Source organism: Siphateles boraxobius, unplaced genomic scaffold, assembly GCF_051911475.1.
Source record: "Siphateles boraxobius isolate OS27281-9 unplaced genomic scaffold, OSU_SipBor_1 46, whole genome shotgun sequence".
Lineage (NCBI taxonomy): Eukaryota > Metazoa > Chordata > Actinopteri > Cypriniformes > Leuciscidae > Siphateles > Siphateles boraxobius.
In genome coordinates this window covers 11,970,395-11,990,543 of record NW_027509097.1, presented here as the reverse complement: position 1 = coordinate 11,990,543, position 20,149 = coordinate 11,970,395, and the positions used below count along the sequence as shown (strand labels likewise).

Below are 20,149 nucleotides of genomic sequence, written 5' to 3'. Positions count from 1 at the left end.
ATATTTTTAAAAGCATAAAAGTCTATGAAATGTCGCCATGTACAGTTGATAGCCGGGTAAACTTTAAACTGCATGATTTCATGTAGCTTTACTGGAAATGCATTTCTCTGAATTGGGGACTTGTGTTGTTTTATTTTAAGGGCAATTTAAATATGTTTCTCAACTTTCTGATCATAAACTATGTGGATAAATAGATCAATGGATTATGATAAGAAGTGTATTCAGTTTTTATATTGATATACCTATTTCCTAATTTAGAGGTAGGGAACACAAGAATTTCTTTTCATGTTTCCTTATTAGAGTTACATTACAAGAAATGTTTCCTACTGTGAGTCAGAATGTGAGCTTCATTTTATCATCCAAGTGCCTGTGTTGGAATTATTTTATGTTTATTGTGTTTTCAGGTAATCATGTAATCATTGTCTGTTGGCGTATGCAGTGCTTAACTGTTATCAGGACAGCTGTATGTGAAAATACAACAGGATTAACAGTGAAACTGTAGATGATTTTAAATCACGCTAATACTGGGTGTGGAGTCCTGTTCTATGAAAATTAATTCTCTTTTTTGTCTTCTTTCACATTCTCTCACTATCTCTGTAGGATCGGTTGTTCTTTGTTATGGAGTATGTAAACGGAGGAGACCTGATGTTTCAGATCCAGCGCTCACGAAAGTTTGATGAAGCTCGTTCCCGTTTCTACGCAGCTGAAGTTACATCAGCACTTATGTTCCTGCACCAACACGGCGTCATCTACAGGTATACTCACACAGAGTAGAAGTCAACAGGAAATGTTAATCAAAGCCTGTTTTACTTTCATAATGTGTCATTTTTATTCACAATTGACCCTTTGTATGTTCTTAATGCCCATTTATATTCCAGGTCTTGCTGTACACAATATTGACAAAATTGACTATATTATTTCATGTTACATTTTTTGGTAAAACTAGCTGTGTAAAAATGGCACACATTAAAGACACACACAAGTCATACCATGAGACTGCAGTGTGACTTCAGCTCCCACAAATGATGCCAATCCTACCCAGGCATCATGGCAAATAACTGGCACTCAAAAACTTTAATTGCTTGATTTTGTTCCAACTCTGAGGTAGATGCTAATCCCATTTGACCCTGGAGAGTTAAAAAAGATCACGCCATTGTCTCTGTAACATTTAGTATCAACTAACCTCATTCATTGAAATAAAGTCACCATTCAGGCCGAAGCAGGTTTCATGCTCCCCAGGGACAGCCAAAGATACAGTGTATACTGTGGTCTGACCTCATCTCTGAGCTCTTGATACAGTTCAGATTTTTTGAACAAAGGCTGATAAGATGAAACAACTGTGAAAATTCTCAAAGGACTAATCCACGACCTTTTTTACACGACCCACAAATCTAAAAGTGAAGCCCCCTAATTTTCTTAGCATTTCATTATGCACACGCACGCACGCACGCACGCACGCACGCACGCACGCACGAACACACACACACACACACACACACACACACACACACACACACACACACACACACACACACACACACACACACACACACACACACACACTTAAAAGCAACAAATACAGCTGTCAGTCGTGTTTAGAAGGATAAATATGGCAAAATACAGTTGTTAGTCTTGTTTAGAAGGATTAATATGGCAAAATACAGTTTTTAGTCTTGTTTGGAGTGATAAATATGGCAAAATACAGTTTTTAGTCTTGTTTGGAGTGATAAATAAGGCAAAATACAGTTGTCAGTCTTGTTTGGAGTGATAAATATGGCAAAATACAGTTGTTAGTGTTGTTTGGAGATAAATATGGCAAAATACAGTTGTTAGTCTTGTTTGGAGTGATAAATATGGCAAAATACAGTTGTTAGTCTTGTTTGGAGTGATTCATATGGCAAAATACAGTTGTCAGTCTTGTTTGGAGTGATAAATATGGCACAATACAGTTGTTAGTCTAGTTCGGAGTGATAAATATGGCACAAAACAGTTGTTAGTCTAATTTGGAGTGATAAATATGGCAAAATACAGTTGTTAGTCTTCTTTAGAGATAAATATGGCAAAATACAGTTGTTAGGCTAGTTTGGAGTGATAAATATGGCAAAATACAGTTGTTAGTCTAGTTTGGAGTGATAAATATGGCAAAATAGAGTTGTCAGTCTTGTTTACAGATAAATATGGCAAAATACAGTTGTCAGTCTTGTTTAGAGATAAATATGGCAACATACAGTTGTCAGTCTAGTTTGGAGGTATAAATATGGCAAAATACAGTTCAGAGAATGAACCGAATACATTATTCAATACGCTTCTGTCTGCTCTTATATGCACAGGACAATTTGAGAGTCACACTTGTTGATAAATACTGCTGTGTCAATCCCAAACATTGACAGTGTGAACTTGTGAATGTAGCCAAACACATTCATTATTTCCCAGGGATAAACTTGTATGCATGCATATCCAAAATATCGCTGTCTTTCTGTCTGTTTATGCTAATCAGACTTGCAAGCAAAAATATACACCAGTAGCTGAATAGATAGGCTGGGATGGATCACATGACACGAGAAAAGCACAAAAAGCAATATTTCTTATCCTCAGCTTGGGTAGACACTGTAGTACTGTGATAATCCTACTGCTGACTGCTGCAAGATACAAGAGGTCAAATTACACACGACCCCCTTTGAGACAGTTGTCATTATTGCAGCACTAAAGCCCCTATCTCCCCTTCTTAACTATGTTATCCTGTCAAAAGTGCTTGCCATATCAGTCTGCCGATGCTTGTATTGATTATTCTAGTCTAGTAAAGTGTTTTATTTTCATAAATGAAAGTGAGCTGTCAATGTCCATCTCCTTCTGCAGGTTTTGTTAATAGTAGTTATCCAAACATAGATCCGACTAATGGTTGCAGGAATAGCAGTAAGTCCCCCAAAGTATTATATTAACAGTTCAGTACCTGATTTAAACATATGATGATCGAATGTTTCCGTATTTGTGGATTGTAGTTTATTAGGTTTTGTAAGTGTCACTGTAAATGTGTAGATGGTTTTACATGATAGATCTGGCCTTGGGGAAGCGCTGAGGAATGTAAGTGGAGGTGGGATGAATTAGTGGATTAGAGCAACTTTCTGATGAATTCGAGGCCTCTTTAATCCTCCAGCAACACCGAATTCTCTCCAGCTCGTCTTTTTTTTCTTGAGGAGTAAAATTTGGGAGAAAATCAAAAAATATATACTGTACACTTCTAATTTGTTTAAGCACTGAGTGTACACTTCTAGAATATCAGGTTGATGTGTATAAGATCAAATGTGTCAAGAAGATCCTGTTATATGACTTATTTTCTGTCCCATTTCTCAGAGAGGCAGAGCTTATGCTTATACAGTATTGGCTACCGTTCAAAAGCGAAAGAGTAGATTGTTTTTTACGTAAAGACATTTATATTGTATTATATTAACTGTTTTCGACATTGATATTAAGAAATGTTTCTTGAGAATGAAATCGGCATATTAGAATGATTTCTGAAGGATCATGTGACACTGAAGACTGTTTTTTCACGCGTCTGGCGTATAATTCCAATTGTTTTCAATGGGAGAACTGCGTTTTTAGAACGCCATGACGAGGCGCTGAGCGTGTATTTAACGCTCAAGCGCTGAGCGTTCGGCGTTTTTTACTGGTCGCCGAGAGTTGAAGAATGTTCAACTTTGGGTAAAACGCTGCACTCCTCACTGTCACTTTTTACCCAGCCGTCCAATCACAGTGGAGGAGGGGCGGGACAAATACCACGCCGTCCAACTGTCACAGCATTCTTTCTGTACAACGACGTCAACCAGCAGAGCTAACCGAACAAAATGGATGAAAAATAAATTTTTAGTATGAAACAATTTATCTGCGAAATCAGTTACAAGTAAACTGTGCTGCGGATATTCTGTATCGTGGCAACGAATCGTCTCAACTGAAAAAAACGCAGCGCTGCCAAAACACTCTCAAGCGCCCACAGCTAGGCGTTTTCAGCAGAGCGTCTAGCGTTTTCAGCTGGCTAAAAACGCTTTGGTGGACACACGCCCTAATTATCTCCTTATAGACACGGGAGAAAAATGGTGTGAATGAGAAAGCCAAAGCCAAGAAGTGGTTGACTATATCTGTTGTGCAGGTCAATGCTTGTCCTCCGTACAGGCTTGCGGTCTGATTAAGCCCGTAAACCATTCAGTTTCTCAGCTTCAACTCACTTTACTTTCTCTCTCTGTTCATGAATGTGTATCGGAGATTTCTTTTTTGACTGAAGGTTGATCAGTTGCAGAGCCTCATGTTGAAGTGATGATGGACTCTATGGAAAAATCACTCCACAAACAAAGGGAACACAGGAAGCCATTTCAATAGGCCCTAATTATATGTGTACATGCACGTGTGTATGTGCGGGAGTCCATGCATTATGGCATGTGTACGTGTGTGTGCAATTTTCTACTGGAGCTCGGAGGAAGTGTGGAAGTCAAATCCAAAAGGGGTCCAAATGTCCACTTATTAAATTAGTGACCTAGAGATATATTAAAATAGAATCTCATTGTTTTATAATAAATATTTTGTCTATATTCCTTATCTATTTATTATAATATTTGTATGTTTTAAGACTTATGATTAGATTAGTGCCTTGCTAAAGAATTTGCATCCCTTCATTTTTTTCACATTTTCTTTTTCACATTTTATGTTGCTGCCTTATGTTAAACTACTTTAAATTACTTTTTTTGTGACAACATTGCAAATTTATTTAAAGTGAAAAACTGAAATGAGTACATTGTAGGTGCGTATTAACTATTTGTACCCTAAGTACTTTGAAGCAACTTTACAGCCGCAAATCTTTTTGGATAAAATGCAGCAAACATTGCACATCTGTATTTGGCGATTTTCTGCCATTCTTTTCCTCAGATCCTCTCAAGCTCTGTCAGGTTGGATGGAAACCATTGGTGGATAGCCATTTTCAGGTTTCTCCAGAGATGTTCAATTGGGTTCAAGCCCAGGCTCTGTTTGGGCCACTCAAGGACATTTACAGAGTTCATAAGCCAATCTTGTATTATCTTAGCTGTGTGCTTGGGGTCACTGTCCTGTTGGGAGGTGAACCTTCTGTCCTGTCTGAGTTTCTGAATGCTCTGGACAAGGTTTTCATTAAGGCCCCATCCACACCACTGCGTTTAAGTTTAGAAATGGAGAATTAAAACAAATACGATCTCAGTCCAGACCAGCGTTTTAGCTGCATATTAGAATTGATCTCCGTCCACGTTAAAACGTCTGAAAATGCGTATCACGTGACCATTCACCTACACTGGGCATGTGCGTGCTGGTGTAAACAGGAAACAGATTGACTATTCCTCAGATTTCGCTGAGGTTGATAAGTGCCGATCTGGACATTCGAAAGTTTTCGCACCATTCCTCAGGAACCATAAGTTCATTGATAAAATTATCCCACCATGCCCTGGTTCTTCCCGGCTTTACCCAAAACCCGACGCTCCATGTACGGTCGATATCGCCGCTGCACACGGGAATTGTCACAGATCGCTCGAATAATAGCTTGCCTCCGGCGCATGTAGGCAGTTATAGCATTATAAAATGCAGAATTTACTTGCACTAACTTAACTGGTAGTCCAGGCTGTTGTTGTATGTTTTCATCCGCTGTATGACACCCAATCAGAGAGCCGAGCGTGAGCCTCTGCGTCATCGTTTCTAAAGTCCTCCGTTTTGACCCGTCTTCACTAAAACGCCCTCCGGAGATTCAAAACGCAAAACGGGGTCGGCAGCGTTTCTAAACTTCTCCGTTTTAGGTCTTCGTTTTTGCCGTTTTAGTCTGGACGGGAGGTGCAAACGAAGCAAAACGGCTCCGTTTCTAAACTAAAACGTAGTAGTGTGGATGGGGCCTAAGGCTATCTATATTGGCTGCGTTGAGCTTTCCTTCTACCCTGACAAGCCCCCTAGTCTCTGCTGCTGAAAAACAACCTTCCACAAACTTTACTGTTAAGATGGTATTGTGCAGGTGATGAGCCGTGCCTGGTTTCCTCCATACATGATGCTTGGAACTGAGGTTCATCAGACCAGAGAGTCTGAGAGTGTCCTTTAGGTGCCTTTTTCAAGTGGGGTTTCATTTGTCTTCACCGAGGAGAGGTATTGAGTCGGGCCACTCTGCCATATAGCCCAGATAAGTGGAGTGTTGCAGTGATGTTTGTCCTTCTGTAAGTTCCTCCCATCTCCATATATGATCATGGAGCACAACTATAGTGACCATCAACTTCTTAGTCACCACTCTAACCAAGGCCCTTCTCTATTGATTCCTCAGTTAGGCTAGGAGGCCAGCTCTAAGAAGATTCCTACTTGTTCCAAGCTTCTTACATTAAGGATTATGGAGGCTACATGATTCTGTGAACCTTCAATGCAGCCGAATTTTCCTCCATATCTGTGTCTTGACAGAATCCTTTCTCTGAGTTCTACCCGCAGTTCTTTTTACCTCGTGGCTTGGTTTTTGCACTGATATGCATTTTCAGCTGTTAGACCTTTTATTGAGAGGTGTGTGCCTTTTCCAATCCTACCCATTAAATTAACTTTGCACAGGTTAACTTCACTCAAAATGTGCTGACATCTGCATGATGTGGGAAAAAAGCAATTTAAAGTTTTTTATTATAAGGCAGCAATATAACAAAATTTAAATAAAAAAAGGCACTTATACTTCCACAAGGCACTTATTTAAAATTAAGAGATATATATTTCTTAGTTGTATAAAATAATAAAGTAAAATATTTTATCTATTCCTTTTATATGTTTATTTGTATTGTATATTATCTTCCTTTCTTTTTTTTTCTTTTTGGCCTCAGACTTTTGGACCCCACTGATTTATGTATGTGTAAGAGAGAAATTGATTGTCCATGTTGTGTCCATTGAAGAGCCATGAACACTGAAGCATTTGTTGGAGCTGCTGGCTTTAAAGAAGCTATAGGGTCCAATCCGCTAATTGCTATTATTGGCTATTGTCATGTTAAGTGCCTATCTCTAAAATCATTCCAACCTCAATGGTTGCTGTCGAAATAGAACAGTTACATAAACCTGGGCTGTCCGCCCACATGTCGGAACAGTGCCTCACAAAAAGATGTGTTCTTGAATGATGCCAGCAAAGAAATGTTGACATTTTTTTGCCAATCAACCATCAAAGACCAGGCCTGTTTGGCTTTCGTGTGCTATCTTTGTCCTGTAAAGCTTTATTGAACTGTTGACACACAAAACGCACTTATGAACTCAATTTATTTCATACGGTATAAAATACAGTAAAAAGATATATTTTGAAATATATTCTTAAATATATTATTCATATAATAAGTGTACATCATTTTGGACATTTCTTCATTTCTTTAAGGGTAAACATTTGTAATGAGAAAAAAATTACTAAGCACACTATTAAATTAACTTGAGCTTTGAATGCGTTTCTTTATTCTCTTTACTTGAATAGTATCATAAAATACAATAGCTCATATTTCAGTATGATAGACATGTTTTATGGGAGTATGTGAATCCTTATCTTCGAAGTGTTTAAATGAATGCACAACTGATGTGTGTTGATATACACCCTGGCTTCTGTATTCCTCAATATAACCACATACACATATAAACACAGTGTCATCGAGAGGTCATTGTATGCTCTGGCACCCACATTTTCTCTTCACAAACCCTTCCTGCTCTCTCATTAAAGATATCTGTTAGATAGAGCATGGCAGGAGCTTATTGGCTGTTGTAAACATCCCCTCAGTCTCAGTCACTCACCCTTTGAAGCCATGCTACCTGTGAAGAAGGGACCGATGCATTGGCAAGGCTTTGATAACAATGGCTCTACACATACTTACACGAGCTAGAGTGGACTATTCTCAGGTGAATTGTACACTGATATAAGACTCCTCTATGGCTCATTAACTGCAGTCTGAGGAAGGCACAGATCACAGAGAGATCATGAACCATGCTCTGATACGTCTGAAGAGACATCTTCAGATGTATTGCAGCATTCTTTATCAGTGCAATCTACCCAGATGCTAGAATCATGGGGTGTAAAAAGTACAGAGAAATATTTAATTTACCATGTCAAAATTGTACTAATCTCAAGTGTCAAGCCAGCTTTGTAAGGTTTTTCCCTTTATATATATATATAGCAATTCTAACTTTATAACTCACAATTGTGAGTTTATCTCAAAAGTGCAAGAAATAAACTCGGAATTGTGAGATAATGCAATTGCGACTTTATATCTTGGGAGATATCAAAAATCTGAATTGTGAGATAAAAAGTCGCAGTTGCCTTTTTTATCCTTTATTCCGTGGCGGAAACAAACTTCCATAATAAAATGCATACATGTAAATTCTTCCACAAGAAGCAGTCTATTAGACTTTGCAAGACTCTAGGACACACCAGATGGTAAACTGAAGGGTCTATCCTGGAGCCTGTTAACTGACATTGTTAAATTTTAAATTCAGTAGCATCTGATTTTATAGTTGTTTGACTTTAGGTGTGGTGTGCAGGTAGTATATAGGTTGGATATAGACTGAACACCAGCCATGTCAAGTTAGTTTGTCTTCAATGATGGTTAGAATTAAAAATCATTGTTTTAGGTAAATGTTGTGTTAACTGTTGCAATCTGTTCAAAAGATGAATGGCCATAGCTGAGGCATTTTACATAGAAATCTATTTATTATATTATTTCATGCTAAGAAAATATTTATTTTTAAGGGCTAAATGGAATTGTAAGGAAGGAGTAAAAATATTTTCTTTACGTCCCTGCCTGCGCATCAGTGTCTTTGTGGACCACAACGGAGTCGTTACATTCATGGGATTGACTTGAGCATGCAGTCACCAGGCTCGACTGGGTCTTTTTCTGTATTGTTAGTTCTTGTCTTTATTTTGATCTGACACACTGTGAAAACAGGATTTATCAGGCATGACAATCAGATTAGTTCCTCTGAACATTCCAGCATGATTTCAGGTTCCAGCTAGTTTGTTCAGGTGTATGTACTGTAACACATACACACACGGTGTGTACATGAGGAGGAATACTCTGGTGTCCTGCATATAATGTACATGTTTGTTGTGAGATAAGCAAATCACTTCACATATTTTGGTCATCAGCAAACCTGTAATAGTGCAGATTTGACCATCTGAAACTTTGCAGTCACTGCTCTTATTCACTTGACTGACATGGTCGACATGTCTCAAATGACATGTCAAACTGTCATGTGACCCCCATTAAGTATATTTAATGTTTCTACATGTTTGAAAAGTCCTTTGACACTGAATGCACTCAGCCAGATTCCACTGACTGTGTACTGGCTGACATGTACTAGGGTCTCATCCTTTAACCTTTAAAATGGCATTACAAAATCTCCACCCTCTCTATGTGTAGTTTTTTTCCACTCTGCAGCACGGAGCACAAACATCCCCCTGTGCAAAACAAACTATCTGCGCTGGGGCAAGTCTCTGCAATCAGTGCGATTCAGATATCATCATTGTGTGGATGCTCATCCTGAGGTGCTTAGCACAACGCTCAAGTCTACTGTAACACTCGGCAGAGTTATCATGTCCTCTGGCTTGTTACGTACAGAAAACAGCAAATTAGAGTGATTTATTGTGACATGAGTAATGACTGCTCAAAATTCAGTTTGGTCATAACAGGAATAATTTACATTTTGAAATATATTAATGGAAAACTGTTATTTTTAGCTTATAGTATTTCACAGAATCAATTTTTACTACATTTTTGGTCAAATAAATGCAGCTTAGGAGCATAAGAGTCAAAATCATTAAATCATTTTACAGACCCCAAAGTTTGGAACAGTATTATCCATGTGCATGAATGGTTAAAGTAAATGGAAGTATGGGGATGAATTTCCATTCAAATTTTAAATAATCATAATAATTCCCATTATTTTCAGTGGTGATGGTTGTTAGATTCTCATTATTGTAACTCCATTTTTTTCTGTTTTGCAATAAATTAGTTAAATTATAATCTGCATTACAGAAATTAGATATTTTTCCATTATGTAATGTGAATTGGAGAGATATATGATTAAATTAGCTAATATAATAGATAACAGACATGCCATGCTATCTTGTCGTGAAGGGAAATAAATAATGTTCCCAGTTTGGCTAAATTTTAACAATGGGGGAAAAGGTGGTCAAATGGGTGTCCCTTGAACTTTGACCTCAATATATCAGAATGAATATATGTTGTGGTGATACCCAAGACTCTCCCCTTTACAGACTCCCCCTTTTTTTTTTTTTTTTTGCATGCCGTATTTATGCATTTATGTGAAACCACAGCAGAATTAAATGCACACCTTGACTCTCCCGTTTCGACCAAAACTCTTAGTCGGGAGCTCCACAGGGTCATTATTCATTGTCAGGCTGCTATAGAGAAACCTTTAGTCGCTCAATGCCAATAACAGATGTCGATTTCAATGGTGCCAGGTGAGGAAATCTTGGGCTAAGGAAAATGTGAATCATGTATTGTTCTCTGATGAGTCCACCTACTCTGTGTTTCCCACATCTGGGAGAGTGAAGGTGATGATACACAGGGCAATGTTTTTGAGCAATGTTGCCGTCAACAAGCAACTAGGTGAGACACAGGGTTCACGACCAATCTTAATTATCCAGATATAAATTTATTGTCGATTTTCAATGGGAAAGTGCCCAAGCAACAATCGCTCGGCAAGATTGCCCAGCAACATTATTCAAAAAGTTGCCCTGTGCATCATCACCTTTATAGTGTGAAGAAGCCCCATAGAAACTTACCACCCTGGCTGTTGCATGCCCAGAGTGAATCACAGGGGTGGATCAGTGGTGGTTTGGGCAGCAACATCATGGCATTCCCTATTGTGCTTGTTGGGCGCATCGCTGCCAAGGACTACGAAACCATAATGGAGGACCATGTGCACCTAATGGTTCCAACACGGGGTGCCGTGTATCAGCATGATAATGCACCAATACACACAGCAAGACTTGTGACAGAATGTTTTGATGAACATGAAAGTGAAGTTGAACATCTCCCATGGCCTGCACAGTCACCAGATCTAAATATTTTTGAGTCAGTCACTTTGGGGTATATATGAGGAACCAGTAAGAAAAGATTTTCCTCCACCAGCATCACCTAGTGACCTAACCACTGTACTGGAAGAGGAATGGCTCAAAATCCCTCTGGCCACTGTGGAGAACTTGTATCTGTCATTCCCAAGATTAATTGATGCTGTATTGGCTTCAAAAAGACTACACCTAATAAATTATTGTGGTCTAAAACTAGGTGTTTCAGTTTCATTGTCCAACCCCTGTGTGTGTGCGTGTGCGTGTGCGCGTGCGCGTGCGCGTGTAAATAAGGGCTCAGAATGTTGATGTGCATGTTGTGAAGTGACAGCTTTTAACAGGGTACCTGAGGCTGCTGTCATATTTACCTACACAAATGTCTCTGCCCTGAGCACTCCTAACACCTACACTTATATGCAGCCATCTCAGGAATGGAGCAGAGAGCAGCTTGAGCCATAAATGCGGCCCAGTGCCACATGTTATTGTAGTAAAGGCCTACAGAAAGGTCAGGCCCTCAAGGTCCCATAGATCAGAACTTACTGTCTAACAGGCATGTCGACCCCTTCACACCACCATTTTAAACAGCCTGGCAATTTATGAAAGAGTTTAAACAAAGCATACCAAAAATGTGAAATATGGTCTAATTGTTTTTTTCCCCCTTCATCACCCCAGAGATCTGAAGCTGGATAACATTCTTTTGGATGCTGAAGGCCACTGTAAACTGGCTGACTTTGGCATGTGCAAAGAGGGTATTCTGAACGGGGTCACGACCACCACCTTCTGCGGGACCCCTGACTACATCGCACCTGAGGTGCAACTAGTTAATCATAATAGACAAAACCAGCAGCTGAGGTGTTTGACATTATTTCTAACCTTATTCTTGCATTCTTCTCGTTCAGATCCTGCAGGAGTTGGAGTACGGCCCATCGGTGGATTGGTGGGCTCTAGGTGTCCTCATGTACGAAATGATGGCCGGTCAGCCTCCGTTTGAAGCTGACAATGAGGACGACCTTTTTGAGTCCATCCTCCACGATGACGTGCTTTACCCCGTGTGGCTCAGTAAAGAAGCCGTCAGCATTCTGAAATCTGTAAGCGGCCCACTTCTTGAAATCTTTCATTTGTTTGTGTATGTGGTTTGTGGTTGGCTCATTTATCATTTCTTATTCAACGTCTGTTCAGAATCTTTTCTCTTCCTGCAGTGCATTGAGCTCCACTATATGGTCATGTACCTGGCTGCAATTTCCCTCAGACCTCTCCAACCTTCCTCTGTTCATTTTCCTCCCTTTTTGTTCCTCATTCATCCCTCTGTTCTGGTACTTTTACCTCTGACTTACAAATACACTAAATTTGTGGCATATTTGAAAAACTTTGACAGGATATTATGTGATTTATTTCCTTGTGTCTAATGTCTGTGCACCAAAAATTCATGAATTGCCAGAAAAGGCTTTAGCAACATAACCTGAAAGGTTTTGTAATCTGTTTTAGCCGCTTTGCTAATTTCCACCAGATTGATTTAGACCATTCAAAGTCAAACCGCATGGCCTCTCAGCAAAAGACATGTCCTCCAACCCAATGTCAGCAAACATGCATAATGATTGACAGGCCGAGAGTGTTTCTGATTGGCTAGGTTTTTGAGTAACACTTTAAAATAAGGTTGTTACATAGGTATCATGAGCTAACAATAAACAGCCAACATTTTTTGTATATATATATATATATATATATATATATATATATATACTGTTGCTCACAGTTTATGTTCAAAATATACTTTATTGTACACATTATTATATAACATAACTTTACATAATTGTAAATTATATATATTTATTTATATTTATTTTGAAGTGTTCATTTTTATTTTAATACAGTAATATATTATATATTGTAAAAATGTCGTTATTATATATGATATACTGTTACAATGTATTAGTATGTATCTTTTTTTTAACTAATAAATATTATGAAAACATTGTTCTTTGGTAAAATATTATATACAATTCTGAAATGTTATTAGCTGATCAGCCTTATTATAAAGCGTTACTTTTTTTTGTATTTTGCTAAAAAAGTTGTTGTTTCCATTTTTTTTTTTTTAGTTTTTTTTTTTTTTTACATTTTTACTGTTAGAAAGACAATTGTGATTTCTTCAGGACTTTTTTCAGCAATGTCTGCCTAGCATTGCATGTGTGGTTATTTCACAAAAATCGTTTACAGCTCCTTACATGCTCTTCATATTTACCCCTTCTTTATGAATTATGTAAAATTATATTTATTCCCTTTACTCAGTTCATGACAAAGAACCCGGGTAAGCGTCTGGGCTGTGTGGTGACCCAGGGGCTGGAGGAAGCCATCAAAGTCCATCCCTTCTTCAGAGAGATCGACTGGGTCCTGCTGGAGCAGAGGAGGGTCAAGCCCCCCTTTAAACCTCGCATTGTAAGCATACATGCTTTCTCATACATTGAACTCAATCCTGTAAGCTATAGAGCATGACACTTGCAATGGCAAGGTTATAGGTTCGATTCCCAGGGAAAGCAAGGACTGATAGAAATGTACTTTATATACCTTGAATGTAATGTAAGTCACTTTGGATAAAAGCATCTGTGGCTACTCAATTTATGTAAAATGTAAATATAAATCACAAAATGATTTTAATGAGACAGCGTCTCAACTTTTTTTTTCTGCTAAATGTTCTGATACAGCATGTGCACATTGACTTTATCTCTCATGTTCCGCTGTCTTTACTGTCTGTGGTCTAGACTGAAAGTCGGATGCCACAACGGCACTTCTCAACTTCTGCTTTCCCATGGAGGGGGGAAGGGCTGATGGTGTTGTGTGTATGCGCGTATGTGTATATGTACACAAGTGGGTGCTTTAGATCAAAAGGTCACAGAAAGGTTGAGAGAAAACGTGACCGCCACTTGCTCTCTTGCCCTCTGAGTAACTTTGAGCTGGTGTTCTGTCACCACGACGGCTTACCAGCAACTCTCTACATTTACATACACACCTGTGGCTTTTAACTGAAAGTCTATACAATTTCTTAGAACAGCACCTGAGTCAAAATATGATTCTTAAAGAGTTAGTTCGCCCAAAAATGAAATTTCTGTCATTAATTAATCACCCTCATGTCGTTCCAAACCCGTAAGACCTTCGTTCATCTTCAGAACACAAATGAAGATATTGCAGCTTTTAAGGCTTATAAAGTTAGTAAAGACATTGTTAAAATAGTCCATGTCAAGTCATCCTCATTTATATAGCGCTTTTAACAATGTAGATTGTTTCAAAGCTGCTTTACAGAGATAAACATATAATTTAAGCTAACAGAGATCGGTTTGGTTTCAAAGTGGTTCTTGAAAAATGTTTTTTCCAGCTAAAGTTAGTTTTGATTGATTCACTTCCGTCTAAATGATCATTTGTTATTAAATTATGGGCCGCTAAGACGACACCGTTCTCTCTAAACAGACTTTAAACGTGAACCTGTGATAGACACTGATGGCGTTCACATGCGCATTAAGAATTGATTCTATAGTTATGTGCGTTTGAATATATGTGCGCAGGTTTGTAATTCCTTACAAACCATGCCTAAACAAACTATTTGTCTTGTCTATAAATTTTGATGCAGAATTTTATTTTATCTTATCACTTTGGGTAGGTACGCGAACCGAAAAATTCCACAACGCTTTATCTGTAGAGTGGTATAGGGATCCTCCATAGGGAGAGGCTAGTTGGCACTTCAGCACTGCATTGTCATCAGGTCCAGGCGAAAGTCCTTCGTCAGATCTGGAAACGGCCTGGATCCGGCAGGCTGCGGGAAAACCTCGGGATAAACAAAGACACTAAAATTAGCGTAGATGCCATTCTTCTTATGATGTAACGAGTACATCATGATTTAAGGGAAGTGTTCCCAGTTCCGGCTGACCTAATCTAAGCAGCCTAATATTGAATTATAGAAGTCTATAGAGTGTTATGTGAATGCTAGGTCAAAGAGATGTGTTTTTAGTCTAGCTTTGAACTGACAGACTGTGTCTGTTTCCCGGACAATGTTAGGAAGATTGTTCCACAGTTTTGGTGCTAAATAGGAAAAGGATCTACCGCCAGCAGTCGATTTAGATATTCTAGGTATTATCTACTGGCCAGAACTTTGAGATCGCAATAGACGTGAAGGACTATAATGCGTTAAGAGCTCGCTCAAGTACTGGGGAGCTAAACCATTTAGTGCTTTGTAAGTAAATCAGCAATACGATGTTTAATAGGGAGCCAATGCAGTGTTGACAGAACCGGGCTAATATGGTCGTACTTCCTGGTGCTGGTAAGAACTCTAGCGGCTGCGTTTTGAACTAGCTGTAGTTTGTTTATTAAGCGTGCAGGGCAACCACCCAGTAGAGCATTACAATAATCTAGCCTTGATGTCATGAACGCATGAACTAGTTGTTCCGCATTTGTCAATGAGAGCATATGACGTAATTTAGATATATTTTTAAGATGGAAAAATGCGGTTTTACAGACACCAGACACGTGACTTTCAAATGAAAGATTGGTATCAAAGAGCACACCCATGTTCCTAACTGACGACGAAGACTTAACAGAGCAGCCATCAAGTGTTAGACGGTATTCTAGGTTATTACGTGTGGAAGTTTTTTTTCCAATAATTAGAATCTCTGTTTTTTCAGAATTTAGTAGCAGGAAATTACTAGTCATCCAATTTTTGATATCAACTATGCATTCCAATAATATTGTGAATTGGTGAGTTTCGTTAGGTTTGGAAGAAATATAGAGCTGAGTATCATCAGCATAACAGTGAAAGCCTATTCCATGTTTCCTAATGATATCTCCTAAAGGTAGCATGTACAGAGTGAACAGCAGCGGTCCTAGTACTGAGCCTTGTGGTACACCATACTGAACTTGTGATCGATAAGACATCTCTTTTTTTACTGCTACAAACTGATAGCGGTCAGATAAATATGATTTAAACCATGTGACTACAGTGGTTCAATCTTAATGTTATGAAGCAACGAGAATACTTTTTGTGGTTAAAAAACTAACAATAATAACGACTTTTTACAACAATTTCTTCTCTTCATTCTTCAACGCTTTTTACATTGTACCAGTGCAGCGCTTCTGGTTTCTACGTCAGAACGCTGGCTCATTATTGGCCGATGCAGTTCACGTGAGCATCACGACGCATATGTGTGATGTTGACGCAGGAGCTGGCAAATAATAAGCCAGCTTTCTGACAGTAAACACTTTTTTATTATCATAATATAAAGGGTTAGTTCACCCAAAAATGAAACTTGTGTCATCCAAAACCCAAAAGGCTTTTGTTCAACTTTGAAAAACAAATTTATATTTTTAATAAAACCTGAGAGATTTTGGTCCCTTTGATGCTTGGTTAAATGATGCTTGGATGGTTTAATCCTAGTTCGGTTGAACTTTCGTTTACAGTATCTGATCTGTTTAATCTATGTGCATAGATCAATGTTGCATGTGTATAAAAGCCTAAATTAAAACTAATATTTATATAAAGTTATAGTGTTTCTTCAGAAAATTTGGATTAAACTGCAATTAATATGGATTATTTTTATTAACCTTTTGAAGCATCAAAGTTTTAGTGGAATGGACTTTCAGTGGAGGGACAGAAAAGTATTATTTGTGTTTCGAAGATGAACATAAGTTTTATGAGTTTGGAATTACATGAGGATGAGTAAATGATGACAGAATTAAACATTTTGACTGAGCAATGCCTTTAAAGTTAAACCTCAGAAAACCTTCATACAACCATGTATCTATCTCTCTTTTGCTATAGAAAACCAAGCGCGATGTGAATAACTTCGACCAGGACTTCACCCGCGAGGACCCAGTGCTCACGCCAGTTGACGATGCAATCATCAAACAAATCAACCAGGATGAATTCAAGGGCTTCTCCTACTTCGGAGAGGAAGCTTTGTCTTAAAGCCCAACCTGGCATCTGTCAGCTTAAATAGAAGTTAAACACACCCACAAACACTCAAAAACCCACATTGCATCGCAATACATGAACACACAATCCATAGATGCGCTGAAGATGGGGCTCATACCAGACCAGAGCAGAACGGCCAGTCCCTGTGGTTCACTTCCCCTTTACTGCTGTTTTTGTTCTTTTATTCTTCTCTGTATCTCCAAAAAAGGAAAAAAGTACTGCATATGGATCTCATCCCAGGCCTCAACGAGTTTGACAACCAATCAGAAAACGAATGTTCTCCAGAGCCCAAGAAGGAAGGGTTGGAACGCACTACCTTAAACCAAAATTGACCATACCAATGAATGTACTACCATTTCGGACACTGGTTGAGTTTTGGTAATCCCCTGATGGAAAGGTTGTGCCCTTGTGGAAGAATTTACCCTGCATACGTGACAATGAGACATTCTGTGCTGTGCAGTCAAATGCCTTTTTGTGTATTCAGGTGACATTTTGGGAGCAATTTTATAAAATATACAAAGACATTTGTAGTATATATATTCCATCACAGTGTTTTCAAGGTTCATTAGGAATGATAACCTGCTGTATATGGGTTGTGTTGCGAAGTGTCGGCCTGAGTAGGTGTGTGCATGACATGTATGTGTCCGTGTGCATGTGTTTGCATGAATGAGAGCGAGAGGCCTTTGCCCTCCTGAAGCTCTACAGGCGTTTTCATGTTGTTTTGCAATTGCTTTTCATTTGTAAAGACTGTGGTGTGCGTGTGTGTGTGCGTGTGTGTGTGTGTGTGTGTGCGCGCCGTGTCCCACCGCTATGCATAAGATGGTATAGTTGTGGGAAGACCGAACGTTTTGTACAGAACGTAATGTACATAGTATTCGCTCCAAAAGCCTGTGAAAGCTTCTTAGAATAGGCAATTGTTTGCATGGTCTTGCAAATTGTGTTCTTATTAAGTAGCATCAGTTTATGGAAAGACAAACATGTCTTTGATATCTATGTGCAATACACATCCCCCCCCCCCCCCAATTCTTTTTTAATTTTTCTGTTGTTTTTTCTCGTGTGTGCTGATTTTGTTGTGTTCCATAGGTTAGAGCTTTACCAAAGGCTTTCTTGCTCTCTCTCTCTCGTGCTACTCTCTGCCATTCTCGTGTACATAGTTTTCTGAATTACATAAGCTGTGGAATGTAGTGGAAAATGTGTGCGCTCTTAATTTATTAAATTTACATGTAGCTACACTTCCTTTTTGTGTCAACAATTCAATCGTCTTTTTGTGTTACTTCATTTCAGGCAATTAAGCCTTGTTACACACCTCCGTAGAGCTTTCAAACTATTCAGTCTCGTTTTAAAATTTTGTGAACAACCTGTATTTGAATCATTTACTTGTGCAATGTGAAAGGCTCTAAACAAGAGGTGAACTAAACGAAAAGGGTACATTTCAGGCGTACTAATTAAAACCTTCTGGAATGTGATGAATTCTGCTTTAGCAATTCAATGGCGATCTGAATATGTGTGTTCTTGTTCTTTTAAAAGTGGTTGCTGACTTTAAATGTTTATTTCCGTCTGAAGTTTATTTTTGTTTCGAAATGTTCCATTGCTTTTTTTCTAACCACGTCTGTGGGTTGATTATGGTAGCTAGGTCAATGTTGCCGATTGTCTTTGAAGCCTTTTCTCTCACAGGCACCTTCCTGTCTGTCGCCCTCACTGTATCATGCCAAATGTCTCGTTTAGCTTTATTTTCTCCCGTTGTTTCCTTTTAAAGTGTAAAGGAATTAACTTGATGTATAGGATGCATCCATGGTCTGTCTTCAAAGTCAAAACAATAAATAAACTAAGAATTACCTCTTAAAATAAGTGCAAAGATTTCTCTGGCTGAATATTGAATATTTGCGCATACAGTATTAAAATACATAAATGTTTCATATGTATGATAGTTCTGTATTACATACATCTGGTATTGGACTTTAGTTTCTGTATGGTGAAGCTTCATGTGCACAGAGGTATTTCTTTTCTGGATACACTAGCGTTATCTCATTGTAAGCATTTTACTATGTGCCAAATGTACTGTCATCTAAAGGATGTGAATGTTTTGTTTAACCTATTAAACCCTAAGATGTATGAAAAAATGCTGTGTTTTGTTGTGATATGTTGAAAGAGTATTATGTGCGCACACCCATACAGAGGAAACAGAACATCAAATTGCAAAAGTAAAATATGTGAGTAGAGATTGGGCTACTTGTAAGTCTAGAACTAATAATGTCCTCACAAATACAGTGAAACATAAAAAACTGACTTATAAGGACATTTAAAGTGTTTTATTATTATTATTACATTTTTTATATATACATTTTTGTTGTTGAATGATTCACAAATCAGCCAAGTCATGCTTTAAATCAGCTGAAACCAACAGGTTTCTCAGAGGGTTTTGAGTTCAACAATTCTCACCAAAAACAGTGTCAATGAGATGTTCTCGCTAATAGCCTATGGTGAACCCAACATGCATATGTGTGCATTATTGCAATAGGTGTGATGTAAGCAGTTCAACATTAATTTAAAGAAAAGCCCTGGCAATGCTTAGAGATGCAAACTTTTCCAAATATGTGGCTTTCTCTAACCGTTCTGATACACTCCGTGGTTCCATGGTTCTTTAGATTATTAAAAGGTTATTCACACGAAGAAAACTAAATTTCTTTTTAGAACTGATAACTGACATTTTCTTTAGGGGGGCTCAAAATGGTTCTATGTGCTGTGAAACTTCCTTTTGGAACAGTTTTGAGTGTATGACCGTCACTACGTGGTTCCTACGTGGTTTAAGTCATAACAGGGTTAAAGGGGATCGATTACATGTTTGTTTACATACTGGTAGAAGCCTCTAATCTGTCTTATTAAAATGGACTGGCTCCAGGACAGAGTTGAACTAAAGTCAAATTTGATCCAATTAAGTCCTTAGGCCTACTCCTGGAAAAGACGCTCTACATTATTTTTCCATGGTCGACGGTCATGTTTGCTTGTTTATCCACGTTTAAAGATTAATATTCAGCCCTGGTGAACTTTCGCTCATTTTGGATCCATCTTGAACACTTCACATGGGATTGCCGTTGTTTGTTTAATACGCGAATCTG

At 38.4% G+C, this 20,149-nt stretch overlaps 1 protein-coding gene across 2 annotated transcripts in view; it reads left to right on the top strand.

Moving 5' to 3' along the window:
- The window catches only part of prkcea (protein kinase C, epsilon a), a 72,294-nt gene extending 53,141 nt beyond the window's left edge, over positions 1 to 19,153 (top strand). For both annotated transcript variants that reach the window (XM_077200824.1, XM_077200825.1), the window contains exons 11-15: positions 601 to 755; positions 11,753 to 11,891; positions 11,980 to 12,168; positions 13,367 to 13,513; positions 16,881 to 19,153. In XM_077200824.1, coding sequence (XP_077056939.1) covers positions 601 to 755; positions 11,753 to 11,891; positions 11,980 to 12,168; positions 13,367 to 13,513; positions 16,881 to 17,027 — 777 coding nt within the window. In that variant the 3' untranslated portion in view covers positions 17,028 to 19,153. The remainder of the gene's footprint in view (positions 1 to 600; positions 756 to 11,752; positions 11,892 to 11,979; positions 12,169 to 13,366; positions 13,514 to 16,880) is intronic.
- The last annotated feature ends 996 nt before the right edge of the window (positions 19,154 to 20,149 follow it).